This window comes from Bombina bombina, chromosome 4 (genome assembly GCF_027579735.1).
Source record: "Bombina bombina isolate aBomBom1 chromosome 4, aBomBom1.pri, whole genome shotgun sequence".
Taxonomy (NCBI): Eukaryota; Metazoa; Chordata; class Amphibia; order Anura; family Bombinatoridae; genus Bombina; species Bombina bombina.
Window position 1 is genome coordinate 497,158,404 of NC_069502.1, and position 18,463 is coordinate 497,176,866.

Here is an 18,463-nt window from a genome sequence, read left to right on the forward strand (position 1 = left end):
GCGACTACAATTAGACCCCTCTGACCTTCAATCATTTGGTTATTATCAACTGTGGGAACACTTTTTATACCACTTGATACATTGTACCCACCATCTTTTGTTCTTATTGCGATTATTGACAATATTCTCGGCTGAGTTTATACCACCCAGTTTCTGTCAACATACACTCTTCTTCACACTGAGCGCCCTTCATATTTTACTTTTTCTTGGCTCAACATATATATATATATATATATATATATATATATATATATATATATATATATATATATATATATATGTGTGTGTGTTAAATATAGAATAATAAGGAGGTTAATGTGGCATTAAGAAATCCCATATAAGTAGATAATAAACCACTATGTTTTAGAGCTTGAGAAAGGGATTGTTCTGCCACAACACGTTGCTCTATTCCAATCTGCTATAGGATTCCGTAGTTTATCTCAGAGTTTGTACAGAAGGCGGCAAGCTTCAAACAAAATAACAAACTGATCTTGCTGGGGGTAAATTATAACACGCTTGAGTCATTCAAGAATTGTGTGATGGACCAGATGTCAGCGGTACACAAATGTAAAAAGTTGCTCCTGTTAAGAAAACCAACTTAAACCGCCTATTACTACTGGATATGGACTTTTAGTAAGCTCTATTTTAAGTGTACATTGTATTTTCATTAATTTTTCTGTATACTGTGTTTGTGATTAATATTTTTTTGTTTTCTTATTAATCCTTTATGCTTTTATTGTTTTAGAGTAAAATTACTGCACTTTTAAGTCCAGACTGTTGCTATTTATTAAGCTATTGAGGTGGTGCTGTAGGTATCTCCCTTCACACATTTTAGAATCTTGTCCTAAAGGTTATAGAGGAATCCACTCTTTGTATACGACAGCTTTTTTATAGTATAATTTGCAGCTTAGTGACATTTTTTGATAAATTTGACTAAAGAGGTTCCTGTAAGACGGCTCATACATGTTGACCATGTTTAAATAGAGGCTTGGATTAGATGAACGTTTTATTGAGGAAAATAAGTGCAAAAGGTATTAAGATAGTCACAGAAGTTATCATTAATAAAATTAAAGTTGGGGAAGACCAGTAGGTATAGTGGAGTTATAGCAAACTCTTGCTGCAGAGGCAATTCTTATTGCACTGATGTCTTCACACATTCAATTTTCTGGGAATGAAGAAAAGTCATAAACTTGCAGCAAAGGTAAGCTGAGGACTATAGGGAATGGGGGAGATAAGATCAGGTCAAATTGAAATGTATTAGAATGAAGGATCCCAACACAGAATTTCGCTGGAATGGTTTCATAATAAATATTCCTAGAACCCAGAGGCTGACCACTAATGGCTAATTTTATTTTGGATTTCATAGGTGTCATCCCTAAACTATGACATGGAAACTGACTTCATGCTTCCTAGGTTTACATTTATTGTGACTTTTGCAGAACATTTCCTCACTTTTCAGCTAGCAAATATTTCTATTTTTAGTTGAGCTTGGATGTCTCTGCTTTGGTGGTGTAAAAATGACAAAGTGGGTTATATATTTTATCACCATTTTAGACAGGAATTGTCAGACTATAGTACTAATATGCAAATTACTGGTTCTTCAGTACCCCTGGTACCTGATTCAGAGGGAACATTTATGTTTGATTAGCCTCAGGTCATGATTTCATGTTCTGAAGTACTACTGCATCTGGGTTCAAGAAAACCTTGACTTTCATCAAGTGGCTAATAATGTTATTCTGCAGTATTAATATATATTTGTTGTGTACAGAACAAACTTTTTATATTCATCTAAAGAAAATAAAACACTTCTGGTTTTATTCATCCTTTCTCTCTGTCGTGTGTGTGTGTGTGTGTGTGTATGTGTATGTGTATATGTATATATATATATATATATATATATATATATATATATATATATATATTTTATTATTATTATTATTATTATTATTATTATTATTATTATTATTATTTGACAAGTACTAGGTGCCATAGTTCCTGGTGTGGTTTTAGGCACTGCTTTTGTGTCTAATATTTGTTTTAAACAGACTCCCTTATACCAGTGAATTGTGTTCAAGGCACATCTGCACTTTCTTACATTTTTGTTTATAACTGTGTGTTGCGTTTATAAGTGCTATTTATTGTCCTGTAACGCCATTCTGGATTGTGTTCTACCTTTTGGCTTTGCTTTATGTTTGGATGAAAAGTAAAACTTTTTAAGGTATTGCTTCTCCTAGTTGTCACAAATCACATAATCTGTATTTAGAGCTGCTGTTCTATTCCTCAGTATTTACTATTTATCATAAAGTACATCTTGTTTTATCGTTTTCACATCATTCTCTATAATATCAAATTAGTTACTGCTTTATAACACGTTATTTTTTATATTCAGCTGTCTTTTAACAAACATGTATTGTGTTTTGTAGAGAGGACCTGAGACGCTGGTTTATACAGCAGGAAATGGACTTGTTTAAATTCCGATTCAGTCAATTATCTAAAGAGAAGGTCCAGGAGTTTCTAAAATTTAACGACTTGGAATATGTTGCTGTAAGTATAGCTATATTTATCTCCTTATTAATTCTATATGGACTATACTTCTCTACGTCTTCAATTCTATGGCTTCTGAAGATTATCTGCTAAATGTTTTCCCAACTATTCTCTGTAACTGACAAGTAGTGGCTGATATTGTTTTATACAAGGATGCAGTTAAAACTATTGTGTCAGTGTTTATGCCCAGGTGAACAGAAATCACAGTTTGGTTTGGAAAGAAATTGCATATTAGTTTGGTGCTTCCCATTTTTGTAATATTGATGCTTTCATTGGCGTTCTTTCAGATTCATTTAACATCTATTTTAAAGGCCTTTCACTCTTAAAGGGACATGAAACCCAAATTGTTTCTTTCATGGTTAAGGTAGACCATAGCTATTTGAAGCAACTTTCCAGTTTATTTCTATTATCAAATTTGCTTCATTATTTTGGTATCATTTATTGAAGGAGCAGCAATGCACTACTGGTTTCTAACTGAACACATGGGTGAGCCAATGACAATCAGTAAGTGTGTGTATGTATATGTGTATGTATGTGTATATATATATATATATATATATATATATATATATATATATATATATATATATATATATATATATATACAATAAGCAGCTAGAACCTAGGTTCTTTTCTGTTTTTGATCATTCCAAGATAAAACTTTCATCATAGGATAACAAGAGAATGAAGCAAATTAAAGTGAATGTAAAGTTTCATAAATGAGTGCCCGGTTTTTAAAAATACTTTTAAAAATAGGGGCACTTTCATTCATGAAACTTTACATTGCAGCATTTTTTTTTTCTCTTGTAAGATGTATCGAGTCCACAGATTCATCCATTACTTGTGGGATATTCTCCTTCCCAATAGGAAGTGGCAAAGAGAGCACCCACAGCAGAGCTGCCTATATAGCTCCCCCTTAACTCCACCCCCCAGTCATTCTCTTTGCCTACTCTAACTGCTAGGAAATGGTAAGGACAGAAATTGCACGCGCCTGCAATTTCTGTCCGAGGACTGGATTCTGATTTGCTTATCAGTTGAAGAAGAAGGCAGCTACGTAACGGTGGGGGGAGTTCGGCTGCCATATTTACCGGTTATTAGAGAAGTTAGCGACGCTGATTAGGACAGAAGCAAGACGGCATGGCAGGAGGGGTATAGTGCAGGCAGGTCTTCGGTTTTTTATTTTCAATACCAAATCATGTTAACAGAAGTGTTGACTGTCCCTTTAAGGTTTTTCAAGGGGTTCCTTTTGAATCCATGCATTCCATAGATATTAAGCTTTTATCTTGGAAAGTTTTGTTTCTATTAAGAATATCATTCAAGAGATTGTTGTTCCTTCTTTGTGTCCTAATCCTTCATCAAAAAAGGAACGTTTATTGCACAATCTTAATGTGGTTCGTGCTTTAAAATTCTACTTACAAGCAACTAAAGATTAACGTCAGACATCTTCATTGTTTGTTGTTTATTCTGGTAAACGGAAAGGTCAAAGGGCTACGGCTACCTCTTTCTTTTTGGCTGAGAGGCATCATCCGTTTGGCTTATGAGACTGCTGGACTGCAGCCTCCTGAAAGAATTACTGCTCATTCTACTAGAGCTGTGGCTTCCACATGGGTTTTTAAAAATGACGCGTCTGTTGAACAAATTTGTAAGGCGGCGACTTGGTCTTCGCTTCATACTTTTTCCAAATTTTACAAATTCGATACTTTTGCTTCTTCGGAGGCTATTTTTGGGAGAAAGGTTCTTCAAGCAGTGATGCCTTCTGTTTAAAGGTCCCTGTCTTGTCCCTCCCTTCATCCGTGTCCTAAAGCTTTGGTATTGGTATCCCACAAGTAATGGATGAATCCGTGGACTCGATACATCTTACAAGAGAAAACCTAATTTATGCTTACCTGATAAATTCATTTCTCTTGTGATGTATCGAGTCCACGGCCCGCCCTGTTTTTTCTAAAGACAGGCATTTGTATTTTTATTTTTGAATCTTTCAGTCACCACTGCACCCTATGGTTTCTCCTTTTTCTTCCTAGCCTTCGGTCGAATGACTGGGGGGTGGAGTTAAGGGGGGAGCTATATAGGCAGCTCTGCTGTGGGTGCTCTCTTTGCCACTTCCTGTTGGGAAGGAGAATATCCCACAAGTAATGGATGAATCCGTGGACTCGATACATCACAAGAGAAATTAATTTATCAGGTAAGCATAAATTATGTTTTTTCTTTTGCAAACGCAAACCGCGTTCCTCCGGTCTATGTTTGCACTTCAATGACGAAACCGTCTTCCTCCAATCATGACGTGGCCTTGAGATGGACGCACTGGAATGCACGCCATGATTGGAGGAAGACGGTTTATTCTTTGAGGAGGTAAGTACAGAGGCGTTGCAGGAGGGGGAATCGCCGGTTTGTGTTTGCTGAAGAAAAAGGGACGTATTTAAAAAAATAAACGTTTTAATGTAAAGTTTCATGAATAAAAGTGCCCCTTTTGTTTTTAATAGTAATTTTTAAGAACCGGACACTCATTCATGAAACTTTACATTCACTTGAAATAATAGAAGTAAATTGGAAAGTTGTATAAAATGGTATGCTCGTTCTAAATCATGTTCCTTTAAAGCAAAAAAATATTATAGTAAAAGGCATTTAAAAAGCTCTTGTCCCCAAGTTATTGCATTTGGGCCTATGTACAGTTAACCCTTTGACAGCTATAAGTCTCCAACTGGAGCTGATATTAAGAAATATAAAGACTGAAAGGAAAGATTGTGGGTGGCGCCAGTGAAGGCTAACTGTGAGAGTAATTGATTTATGGTGGGGAATATGTCTAAAAATGTGAGTCACAATTTCCAAAAAATAAAAGTATATATATATATATATATATATATATATATATATATATATATATATATATATATATATATATATATATATATATATATAAAAATCACAACTATACCTATTTTAAAAAGAGATTATTTATAATATTACCAAACTAATTCAGGAGTAAATCAGAATCTGACTAATGTTATCGCTGCAAGGTTACTAAAAGGGACTTTGAGAGCTGGTATCTGTATTATACTTCCACTAACCTGCATCACACGAATCACCTCTCATCTTATGTTCTTTATTTTAGATTGTTTGATAAGTATAATAAATTGTGTTTTAGGAATAAGTATATTATATTGTGTTTTAGGAATTGTTTTTTAGGAATTATTGTTCTATTAGATTTTTTAATACTAATTATTTTAGGGGCACCGGTGCAATTCTACTCTAAATGTCCTAATGTTTTGACTAGTCTATGTATTAAAATAAAATATTATCGATTTATTTAAATAACTTGTTTTTTAGGATTATTTTTTATTGTCCTTAGAGCTGAATTAGTTTGGTAATATTATAAATAATCTCTTTTTAAAATAGGTATAGTTGTGATTTATATATATACTTTGATTTTTTGGAAATTGTGACTCACATTTTTAGACATATTCCCCACCATAAATCAATTACTCTCACAGTTAGCCTTCACTGGCGCCACCCACAATCTTTCCTTTCAGTCTTTTCAACTTTTTCACACTTTGTGAGGAGTGTGAACAGTGGGCAGGCTTAAACTGTTTTACTGAGCTCCCTGACACATCCACTTTTTACCTATTAAGAAATATAAGAAATGCAGTAACTTGCAAATGAACTTTAATTGATGGATAGGAATTTATACATTGTAGACCATCCACTGGTCATGGTGTGCATATCGCTGACATTTTTTGAGTCAACTGTGATGTGTGAGCTTAACCTAGTAAATATAATACAGCAGGAGAAAAGCATAGAAGATGGGTTTCTTTCAGTCCTTGATTTGGCAGCAACTGAGATATTGGAGCTTTGAAAGAGAAAACACTGGCACGAAATAAAAGGTTCATGTAGTGAAGAGGTAAATGGGTAAAGCTCTGCTCTCTCAAGCAGAGTAAGATATGTTAGTGTTGATGGACTGATAATCTAGTTGCTTTAAAAATGTGCTCCTTAGTCCGGTGGTAACACATTTGAGCAAGGCAATTCTCAGAGGTATTTGAATAAAAGGACTTGAAAAACTTAAAACACAGAAGGGGAAATGTTCTGTTTATTCTTAAAGGGATACTAAACCCAATTTTTTTTCATTCATGATTTAGATAGAGCATGCAATTTTAAGCAACTTTATATAATTTACTCCTTTTATTAAATTTTCTTCGTTCTCTTGGTATCTTTATTTGAAAAAGCAAGGATGTAAGCTTAGGAGTCGGCTCATTTTCAGTTTAGGACATTGGGTCGTATTTGCTGATTGGTGGCTACATTTAGCCAACATTGATTGCAAAACAGATCCTTGTTCAACATCACTGCCTGACCTCACAAATGTTTTTTTTCTCCGGATTTGTCAAGCCCTATCATAAATAAACGAATACGCTCTGTTTGTATGAAGCAAACACATGCAAGTAAATGGCCAGTGTAAAGCTAGACACTCTCAGTCATAAGTGGGTCCCATCAAATTCTCATTTCTAGATTACAGGTCTCCTACTATAATGTTCATTTTAGGTTCAGCACCCTGGATAGCGCTTGCTTATTGGTGGCAACATTTAGCCACCAATCAGCAAGCAGTACCCAGGTGCTAAACCAAAAATGGGCCAGCTCCTAAGCTTTACATTTCTACTTTTCAAATAAAGATAGCAAGAGAATGAAGGACATTTGATTATAGGATTAAATCAGAAAGTTGCTTAAAATTGCATGCTCTATCTGAATCTTTAAAGAAACAATTTGGGTTTAGTATCTCTTTAACTGAATGTTGTTCCTGTAAAATATTTTCTCCAAGTTCAGAGTTTATTAATCCTGAGAACAGACACCTATAGCATCCTATATCTGCTGGCTTCAGAGATATTAGTGTTGGTCTATGCAGAGAGAACTTTTTTTCTGAGCCTTAGGTTAGTAATTCTATTTTACTTTTATGATGATTTTGGAAGTTAAATGGGCCTAAGAAAACAGGCTTAGTCTCTAATTGTATTGCAGTTTTGTATGTTATAATAGAGCAAATTCATATATTGGAGCTCATTCTTAAATGATGTAAAATGATACAAAATGTTCACAGCACATGTAGGTTGTGGTTGTGTGCATGGTTTATATGGGAAAAATTCTTAGTGACATTTATATTGTTTACATAATATGGTCGTGGTCCAAATATAAAGGAAACAATTGTTTACACCAGCGCTTGACGAATATGTTGAAAAATTAGGAGCCAATAAGAATATTTAGGAGCCAGACATATTTTTTTAGGAGCCAGACAGTGGTATCTGTATATAGATATATGGAGAATAGCCCAAAAAGTTAGGAGCCAAGGGTAAAATTCTAGGAGCCAGTGGCTCTCAGGCTCCTGGATTTTTCGAGCCCTGGTTTACACTGTGTAAGGAATACTTAGGCAAAATGTTTTACTTAAATCTACCTTACAAAGATTGCCTAGTTAGCAGAAGTTTATAAGCAGCATATTTGATTTGAGAAATCAAATGACAAAACAGAATTGTGCAAAGATCCTTGAAGTTTATTCCAAGTAAATCGGCTACACAGGATGAAGATGCCCCCCTAAAGTGCAGCTTAAATCCTTTTACTTGTTTTGTGTGAGAGTGCACACTTCAAGAATATAGAGAGACGCACTCACTGAGACAGAACAATGGCTAGAAAAACTTCCGTGCTTGTCCACAAGGCCAGTGCCACACAGGGTGCAGTCTCTCTTTGCACACTATGCCTTCTCACAAATAAAAAATATCCTGTAGCATATCAGTGTGATCCTGCCCAATGACAGTCCAGCACCGAAATACCAGGCAATTCTTCTCTGAACAAGACAAACAACAAACCCCAGACGTACATTTCGGCCTCTATTTTTTCTCTGTGAAAAGGCATAGTGTGCAAAAAAGAGACTGCACCCTGAGTGACACTGGCTTTGTGGACAAGCACGGAAGTTTTTCTAGCTATTTTTCTGTCTGTGAGTGCGTGTCTCTATTTTCTTGATTTTATGTAAATTGCTCTTAGGTCTCCCTAAGAGTAAAAGGGGGAAATTAGATATGGACTCCTTGTACACATGCCGTAGAGATATGCAACTGCACCGCACTGACGAGGCCCAAGAGAGGCCAAAACGTACGTCTGGGGTTTGTTGTTTGTCTTGTTCAGAGAAGAATTGCCTGGTATTTCGGTGCTGGACTGTCATTGGGCAGGATCACACTGATATGCTACAGGATATTTTTTTCTCTGTGAAAAGGCATAGTGTGCAAAAAGAGACTGCACCCTGAGTGGCACTGGCCTTGTGAACAAGCACAGAAGTTTTTCTAGCTATTTTTCTGTCTCAGTGAGTGCGTCTCTCTATTTTCTTGAGAGTACACACTTCGTCAGAGAAGTATTTAATAAACTGTGTATCTTTATATAGTCATACTCTATACTCTCACCTCCTTTAAGGCTTAGAGATACATGCTCTATTAATGTAACAGAGTTGTGATAAGGCAAAATGCTTAGCTATATGAGTTCTAGGAGGATCATGTTAAATGGCCAATATATGTTCCCTTATTCTATCTTTAAACATATGTGTCGATTTACCTACGTATTGCATCAAACAGGATTTACATGTTAAGTATACTATATAAGTAGAGTTACAATTCAGAACGGTTATTAGAATTATTATATTGATAAACACTGATCTAGATTGAGTACTGCTACTTGTATTAAATAAAATTCAGAAATTCCTAGTATGTCAATAAAATTACATACAGATCAGAACTGGACATTAACATTTTTAGAGATGCAACAACTAATCAATATAATCAATTATCAAAATAGTTGTCAACGAATCTCATTATCGATTAGTTGGTATGCGATTAGTTGGTCTGTGCACAACACCAGCTGCATCACTGCAATGAACTCCTGCACATGGTGTTGTTTACTTTAAACTTTTTCAGGACAGTATAAGTTTCTATTTAAGTTTACAACTATGTGCAGCGTATGTGCAACCCAGAAATAAAATAGATGTCCTCATTTGGATTGTTTATATTAAATAATTTGATTTGGGACTATGCTTTGTATGATATAGTGCCGAGCTTGGTGTTTACACCTAGGCCTAGATTGATGGGAGTTATTTGAATTTATGTGCACTATTATCTGTTTGCACCATTATTGGCTGATTGCTTGCTATTGCTGATTATAATTATATGTATGTACTGCCATGGAAAAATTGGCAAAACCCTACTTATGCATCTCAGGCACCTAAACACCACCGGAGCGCCTCTTCTCTGCAAAATAGCTTGCAAAAAAGAGAGCCAGCCTCAGCCAGGCGCATGTGGACAGGTTGACATTTTTGCATTTCAATGCAAAGTTTCTGAAATAATGAATAACCGAATGTTATAAACAGTGATAGTCTACCGTTTTCTAGTTCAACCTCTTTTCAAAAAGTTTGTGGTTTTGTTTTACTTAATTATAATTAAACTAAAATGTTCCCTGAATCTTAAAAATTGGACAGTCGTGTTAATGTAAAGTTTTAGTCTGAAGTTTTCTATTTGTATGTGGAATTTATTTTAAATAAACGAAAAAATGTTGTGTTTTTTATCCGATTAATAGATTATGAAAATAATTGTTAGTTGCAACCCTAAACATTTTATTTTTGTGTCATAGTTTAACTTTTTCAATTGTTTGCCCTCTGCATTAAATCTTGAATAGCTTGAATGAAAGAATATCTAGATTAACACTAGAGGACAGTGTTGCTCTATTATTAATACAAATTTCCATTTTACAGCGTTTTTGCTTTTTATTTGGCATTGATTATTGTGAATGTATTTGCTCAGTCTAGAAAAAAACCCACCATTATCAATGAATATCAGTTGTGTGTACACACACGCGCACACACACACACACACACACACACACACACACATACACACACATACACACACACACACACATATATATATATATATATATATATATATATATATATATATATATATATATATATATATATATATATATATATATATAAATAAAATGATTGATGTATGTATGTGTGTGATATGATAAATAACCTTTTTGACATTATTAGGCTTTGTTATTAAGAACATATGATACCACTTTAGAAATAAGAGAAATACCATACATTTTGTATTTTTGTACTGCTGCTAAGGAGCAGACTGTTTTTCCTTTTTTTCCCTTTTTTTCCCTTTTTTTTCCTTATTGCAGAAGGTACAAATAAAGTTTTTTTTTGTAGATGATGTGCAAAAGTCTTAGGCTACCATTAGATTTGTTGTTTTAGCAATGATATAATGACCATATATACTTATTTATCAGTCTCTTTATTAGAATACAACTAGAAAAATACAGGATATTTGTATGCAGTATTAAAAAACAGCTTCTGTAGGCTAAAGTGGCAAGTATTTAGTGTGACCTTACACATGAGCAATAGGAGGAATCTGGCTCTTGTAAACCTAAATGGAATGGAACCCTAATTAATATCATTGCTAACACCTGTATTTGTACTACTGTTTCATGTCAAAATTACTGCTGTGAAAAAGGTCTATTACACCAGGTTTTTGTGCAAGACATGTTTGAGCATTACATACACATGTGGTCTTTATTGGAAGCTTGCTAATAAGACCAACTTTTAATTACATCATTCCATTCAAAATGCCAAAGATCACAGAATTTGACAGACATTAAATCAATAAAACTTATGCATCAGCAAGGCCACTCTCAAAGGGAAATCGGCAAACAAACTTGATACTCAAGATGTGGTATTAAAGCTGTTATAAAGAAATTTGAAGAATCAGGAGAGGTCAAGGACAAAAAAAGGACTGGAAGGCCAAGAAAACTTTCAAAATCTGATGAGAAGTTTCTCTGAGATACTTCTTTGAGAGATCCGAAGAAGTCTAGCAAGGACCTGGCTCAGCATCATGGGATGACAAGTTGACCCTTCTACAGTCTGAAGAAGCTTGATCAGGAATGGTCTTTTGTGGAAGGGTAGCAGCCAAAAAAACACTTTTTGGAAGGGGAACACGTTTAAAAGGCAAAAACTCACAAAGACTGGAATGAATATCAATGGAAAGGAGTATTATGGAGTGACGAATCCAAGTTTGAAATTTTTGGGTACAATCGTCGACAATATGTGTGAAGAAGAGTTGGAGAGATGGAAGAATGAGTGCTTGTGGCCTTCAGTAAAACATGATGGAGGGTCTATCCTGGTTTGTGGCTGCACTTCTGCTAATGGTGTTAGCAATATTGTCCAAATTGATGGGATCATGAATGCTGAAAAGTACAGACAGGTTTTAATTCATCATGTCATTCCTTCTGGAAAGCACCTGATTGGGAATGGTTTTATTTTTCAGCATGATAATGATCCCAAGCACACTGCTAATGCAGTGAAATAAAATTTGGAGAGAAACTGATAAAGCACTGACAATCATGGACTGGTCTTCAGAGTGCAGACCTGAATATTATAGAGGCAGTATTGGATCACCTGGACAGAGAAAGAAATAAGACAATCTAAATGTAGAGAAGTACTCTTGAAAGGGCTGAAAGAAGTCTGGTATAATAGACCATAAGATTACTTCCTAAAACTTCAGAACACTGCCCCCAAAAGAGTTTTGCCTGAATAAGCTATTTTGTTAGAAAATTCAGTTTTTTTTTTTATATTTTGTGTACATATTTCCAGTTTGTAACTTACTAAAGAGACCGAAAAATAAATATGGTTGGTCCTTAAAACTTTACTAAAACAACAAATCTAATGGTGGCCTAAGACCTTTACACAGTACTGTATCTCTCTGGCAAAGTACAATACAAGAACTTATAATTTACCTAATACCTGTATAAAGCAAAGCAACAGTGCGAAATATCATATAGTACTTGATATTGTAAAGTGCTAAATATTTTCAGTCTATACCCCTTAGTCACCCAATGTTGTGCAGGCTTTTTTCTTGCAGTTAAGGGGTTACAAGAAAAGGGAAGGTAAAAACCTGTAATCAAACAAAGAAAGCAGAACATTAGAGATAAACACAGTGCCAAGCAGAGTAGGACAAATATTTCCCTCTATAATGTATGTGTAGTAAATAAAAACTTAGTAACTTTGTCAATGAGACTTATTGAATTACTTTATGGTTCTCATGTGTCATCTGGTATTGTAATATCAAGTGTTAAAGTTACATGAAATCCAAAAATTTTCTTTCATGAATCGGAGAATACAATTTTAAACAAAATTCTAATTTGCTTTAACCCCTTAACGACCAAGGACGTACGCCACACGTCCTCAAAAAAAAACACAGTTAATGACCGAGGACGTGTGGCGTACGTCCTTGGTCTGGAAAGCAGCTGGAAGCGATCCTGCTCGCTTCCAGCTGCTTTCCGGTTATTGCAGTGATGCCTCGATATCGAGGCATCCTGCAATAACCCCCCTTGGCCATCCGATGCAGAGAGAGCCACTCTGTGGCCCTCTCTGCACCGGACATCGGTGGCCGGTATCGTTGGTGGGTGGGAGCAAGTCTGGGAGGCGGGTGGGCGGCCATCGATGTGCCGAGTGGACTGGAGGGGGGCGGGATGAGGGGCGGGAGCGCGCACGGGGGGCGGCGGGCGGGCGCGTGCACGGAGCGTGAGGGAACCGCTACACTACAGAAAAATAAACTTGCAAAAGTAAAAAAATAAAACATTTTTGAAAGCTGTAAATAAACAGCTAAGAGATCTGGAAGGGGTGGGGGGTTGATCTTGGGGGGGGGGGAAGCTACACTACAGAAAAGGTTTTTTTTTTTAAAAAAAGGCAAATTTTTTCACTAAACTGCCAGTACCCAAGATGGCGCCCATTAAGGCAGAGGGGGAGGGTTAGAGAGCTCTTTGGTGGGGGATCAGTGAGGCTGGGGGCATCCTACACAGCAGCATATGTAAATATGCTAAAAAACACACAAAAAAAGTGCAAATATAGCTTTTATTTTAGTACTGGCAGAGTTTCTGCCAGTACTTAAGATGGCGGGGACAATTGTGGGGTGGGGGAGGGAAGAGAGCTGTTTGGGAGGGATCAGGGGGTCTCCTGTTTCAGGTGGGAGGCTGAGCTCTACACTAAAGCTAAAATTAACCCTGCAAGCTCCCTACAAGCTACATAATTAACCCCTTCACTTCTAGCCATAATACACGTGTGAAATGCAGCGGCATTTAGCGACCTTCTAATTACCAAAAAGCAACGCCAAAGCCATATATGTCTGCTATTTCTGAACAAAGGGGATCCCAGAGAAGCATTTACAACCATTTGTGCAAGCTGTTTGTAAATGATTTCAGTGAGAAACCTAAAATTGTGAAAAATGTAACGTTTTTTTTAATTTGATCGCATTTGGCGGGGAAATGGTGGCATGAAATATACCAAAATTGGCCTAGATCAATACTTGGGGTTGTCTACTACACTACACTAAAACTAAAATTATCCCTAAAAGCTCCCTACATGCTCCATAATTAACCCCTTCACTGCTGGGCATAATACACGTGTAGTGCGCAGTGGCATTTAGCAGCCTTCTAATTACTAAAAAGCAACGCCAAAGCCATATATGTCTGCTATTTCTGAACAAAGGGGATCCCAGAGAAGAATTTACAACCATTTAAGCCATAATTGCACAAGCTGTTTGTAAATAATTTCAGTGAGAAACCAAAAGTTTGTGAAAAAATTTGTAAAAAAGTGAACGATTTTTTGTATTTAATCGCTTTTGGCGGTGAAATGGTGGCATGAAAATACACCAAAATGGGCCTAGATGAATACTTTGGGATGTCTACTAAAAAAAAATATATACATGTCAATGGATATTCAGAGATTCCTGAAAGATATTAGTGTTCTAATGTAACTAGCGCTAATTTTGAAAAATAATGGTTTGGAAATAGCAAAGTGCTACTTGTATTTATGGCCCTATAACTTACAAAAAAAGCAAAGAACATGTAAACATTGGGTATTTCTAAACTCAGGACAAAATTTAGAAACTATTTAGCATGGGTGTTTTTTGGTGGTTGTAGATGTGTAACAGATTTTGGGGGTCATAGTTAGAAAAAGTGTGTTTTTTTTCAATTTTTTCCTCATATTTTATAATTTTTTTATAGTAAATTATAAGATATGATGAAAATAATGGTATCTTTAGAAAGTCCATTTAATGGCGAGAAAAACGGTATATAATATGTGTGGGTACAGTAAATGAGTAAGATGAAAATTACAGCTAAACACAAACACCGCAAAAATGTAAAAATAGCCTTGGTCCCAAACGGACAGAAAATGGAAAAGTGCTGTGGTCATTAAGGGGTTAATCTTTAGGTATCCCTTTGTTGAAGAAATAGCAATGTACATGGGTGAGCCAATCACACAAGGCATCTATGTATAGCCAGCATGTATCAGCAGCTACTGAGCCTATTTAGATGTGCTTTTCACAAAGGATATCAAGAGAATGAAGCAAATGAGATAATTGAAGTAAATTTGAAAGTTGTTTAAAATTGCATGCTCTATCTGAATCGTGAAATAAAATATGGTTTCCTTTTAATGATATATGAAGGGAGAAAAAATAGTAAAATGTGAGGTTTCTCAGAGGATAGACAAAAAGACTGTGTACCTCACTGTTTCATGTATTGGTTGCTGCACCACTATTCCACAGAATTTTGCACCCTCCACTGCACACACAAGGTTTTCAGCAACTATTTGAAATATACTTTATAAGCACGGAGCAGCAACTGGAGTGTTGTTAATATCAGAGCAAAGCAGAACAAGGCTTTGTGCATTAATCAGTATTTTTTGGGTTACTACTTCTTGTAATGGAAGGGTTAGACACCTGGGCCATGAATATGCTAATTAAAGAAAAGGCAATCCTTCAAGAAGCCATTGCATATGACTCGCATTACCCCCAGGGTTACAAATAGCTGAGATTAAGAAATGTGTGGCTATGATAGTGTTAGGGCTGCAACTAACGATTATTTTCATAATCGATTAGTTGGTCGATTATTTTTTCGATTAATCGGATAAAACAGGGAAAAACAAGAAAAACACTCAGAACAATATAAAATTTGAAAAAAATATATAATTTAATGAACAAACATACTCTGTTCGGTTTAACAGAGTATTAAAGAACTGCAGAAATACAAATAGTTAAACTTTTTATCTTACTTAGTTCACTGTACAACTGTACACAAGTAAATTTTTACACAACTTACAATGAGAAACTTTTAAAAACTTTAGCAGAACAAATAAGCATGTATTATGAAAAAGAGGTGGAGTATCACTGTTCCAGAAACGTTGCATTAGAATATAAAAATGTTAACATGTCCACATGATCTGGACTAAGGCTGGCTCTCTTTTTAGAAGTTATGTTGCCTGCTGCAGAGAAGAGTCGCTCTGATGGTGTGGAGGTGCCTGGTATGCACAAATAGGATTTTGCTAGTTTTGCCAAGGCAGGATATTTTTCTTGGTTACCTTTCCACCAACTCAAAGGGTTTCCTTCCTGGGCAAGGGGCTTCTCTGCAAAATAAGTTTGGACTTCATTCCTAACTTGTAGATTAATGTCCTCCTCATGTTGCCCCTCAATAGTCTCCTCTTCACTGCTGCCCCCAGACTCAAGGAGTGAGTCAAGTAGAGATGCTGCAGATGTTGAGGGCTCAGCAACTGTACCTCCAGGCATAACTGTATTCTGCTAGCGCACCATCTCTCTTCTTACAGCAAGAGCCTCTGTCTGCACTTTTGCATGAACAGTAATAATTTGCTCTGTCGTTAAAAATTTAAGTCGCCTAAATCTTGGGTCCAGGGCAGAGGCAAGGATTACTGAATTTGGGACCTGTTGAAAAAGGATCCCCTTCCATCTGTTTTGGAGCTGGTCTGCTGCAGTGGCTTGGAAGCTCTTCAGTGCATGCGACTCAAAAGAAGCACCCTCATTGGACCGCAAAAGCCCCTTCACAAGTGCAGGCACAGAAGACAGAGTGACATATTCTTGGCCACTCATGTATACAGTAGCACACTCAAATGGTTTGAGAGCAGTGGAGAGTTCTTCTAGAATACTCCACTGATCTGGTTTTAAGTCCAGATAGTGTTTGCCTCTTTGAGTGACTGATGGATCTGATAGCGCTGCTGTTACCGGCCACCTTTGCTCAATGAGTCTCTCGACCATATAGTAAGTGCTATTCCACCTTGTGCTAACATCTTGAAGAAGCTTGTGCTCAGATGTTCCCATTTGCTTCTGCTTCTCCTTCAACTTGCTGCTGGCGAGTTCACTTTTTTTAAAATGTTCTACTAGTCCTCTTGCAGCACTGACGGCTCTCTCGATTCCAGAGTTCTTTAATGCAGCATTGATGACCAGCTCCAAGGTGTGACCAGTGCAGCGGATACTGGTCCATCCATGCTTCTCTCCTAGGATGTTTGCAGCAGCCACAATATTTAAACCATTGTCATTCACAATGGCAATCATTTTTTGTGGTTGAATTTCAAATTTTGCAGCAACCTCCTCCAACCATTCTGCAATGTTTTTTGCGGTATGCCTGTCTTCTAAAGGCATGGTAGTGAGGCAGATAGAATGCATTTTCCAGTCAGCCCCAATGTAATGGCATGTAATGCCAAGGTAAGCCTCAATTGCTATGCTTGTCCATATGTCCGCAGTTAGGGCAATTCTGCTTTCATTAGCAGCAGCGCTGATGGCACCCTTTACATTTTTAAGTGCCTCATGGTACTTCCTTTCAACCAGTTTTGTAAAATGTGTTCTTGACGGAAGCGTATATCCAGGGTTTAGTACACTGACCATGTTTTTAAAACCTTTGTCTTCGACCATGGACAGTGGCCGCATGTCAGTAACTATCATTTTAAAAACAGAGTCTGTTATTACTGATGCTTGTTGTGGAGTGCACGGGGGATTTCGCTGCACAAACTCTGTCATGGTGCGCTGTTTCTTTCTGAAAAGAAAGAAGATAGATATAATTTTTAATGATCAATCATCAATGAATGATCATTCATATAGAGTCTTGACTGTCAGTGTCTATGCAGAAAAGGATAGTCTATCATTGTGTAACTACTACTATTACTACTAGTTTACAAATACAATTAGTAAATTTTGGTGGTTTAACTTACTGTCCTGATGTCTCGCCTTCCTCAGTGAAACCCACGTGTTTTCTTTTCATGTGTTCATTCATCACTGTGGTGCTTCCGTGCCACATAAGCTCTGCCTTGCAAATTCTGCAGGTGACCACCTTCTTTGCGGCATTAAGCGTAAAATGCTCCCATGCTTTAGAGGACTTGGGTCGCACACTTTTTTCCACTGTCACAGGCTCTGCAGCAGACTCTGCCATAATTTGTTTTTTTTTGGGGCAGCTGGAGGAAAAAAACAAGTAGTGAAGTTAACTATTGAGTTTTTTTTTAAAGGGAGTAGGACATCACACTACTAGTAATATAATTAACTTTACTTAAGTAAAAGTAACTGTTACTAGTTAAGTTAGTTAACAATACACAATTTATGAATAATATAGAGCATGCTTGCTGAGAGTGCCATAAAACATGTAGAGATCTGTCACTGTGCATATCCTAAAAGGGCTAATTAAGTTAAAAAAAATACTTTTATTTGCATGTTTACAAATTGTGGGAAGTGGGAAGTAAAATTAAAAATTAAATTTTAAAAAATAAGCAGCCAATTTTTTTTTTATTAGGGTAGCCCTCTTATCAGTCAGTGACTGTTGAATGATGATTGAAGAGGAATGAGGATCATCATCATAAGGAAAAAAAAAAAGAGGGCAATGGCATAGGCATTGTGGGACAAGAAGATACAAGAACCTGATCGGTAGCAGTATAGCTGCTGGTTCATGGTTAATTATTTTTAGCTCAGCAGCTGTAGCTGGCTGCCAAGTTGATGACTATGACATCCACATATTCCACAATATGTATTGTTAAGTGTGCCCTAGTCTCACTGGGTAGTGGTACAGAGGG

The 18,463-nt window shown here is 36.4% G+C and overlaps 1 protein-coding gene across 1 annotated transcript in view; it reads left to right on the forward strand.

Annotated features, from left to right (window-relative positions):
• PRIM2 (DNA primase subunit 2) overlaps positions 1–18,463 on the forward strand; it is a 513,890-nt gene that overhangs the window by 18,716 nt on the left and 476,711 nt on the right. Inside the window, exon 5 of the mRNA XM_053710405.1 lies at positions 2,424–2,544. Within this exon, the coding sequence (XP_053566380.1) occupies positions 2,424–2,544 (121 nt within the window). The remainder of the gene's footprint in view (positions 1–2,423; positions 2,545–18,463) is intronic.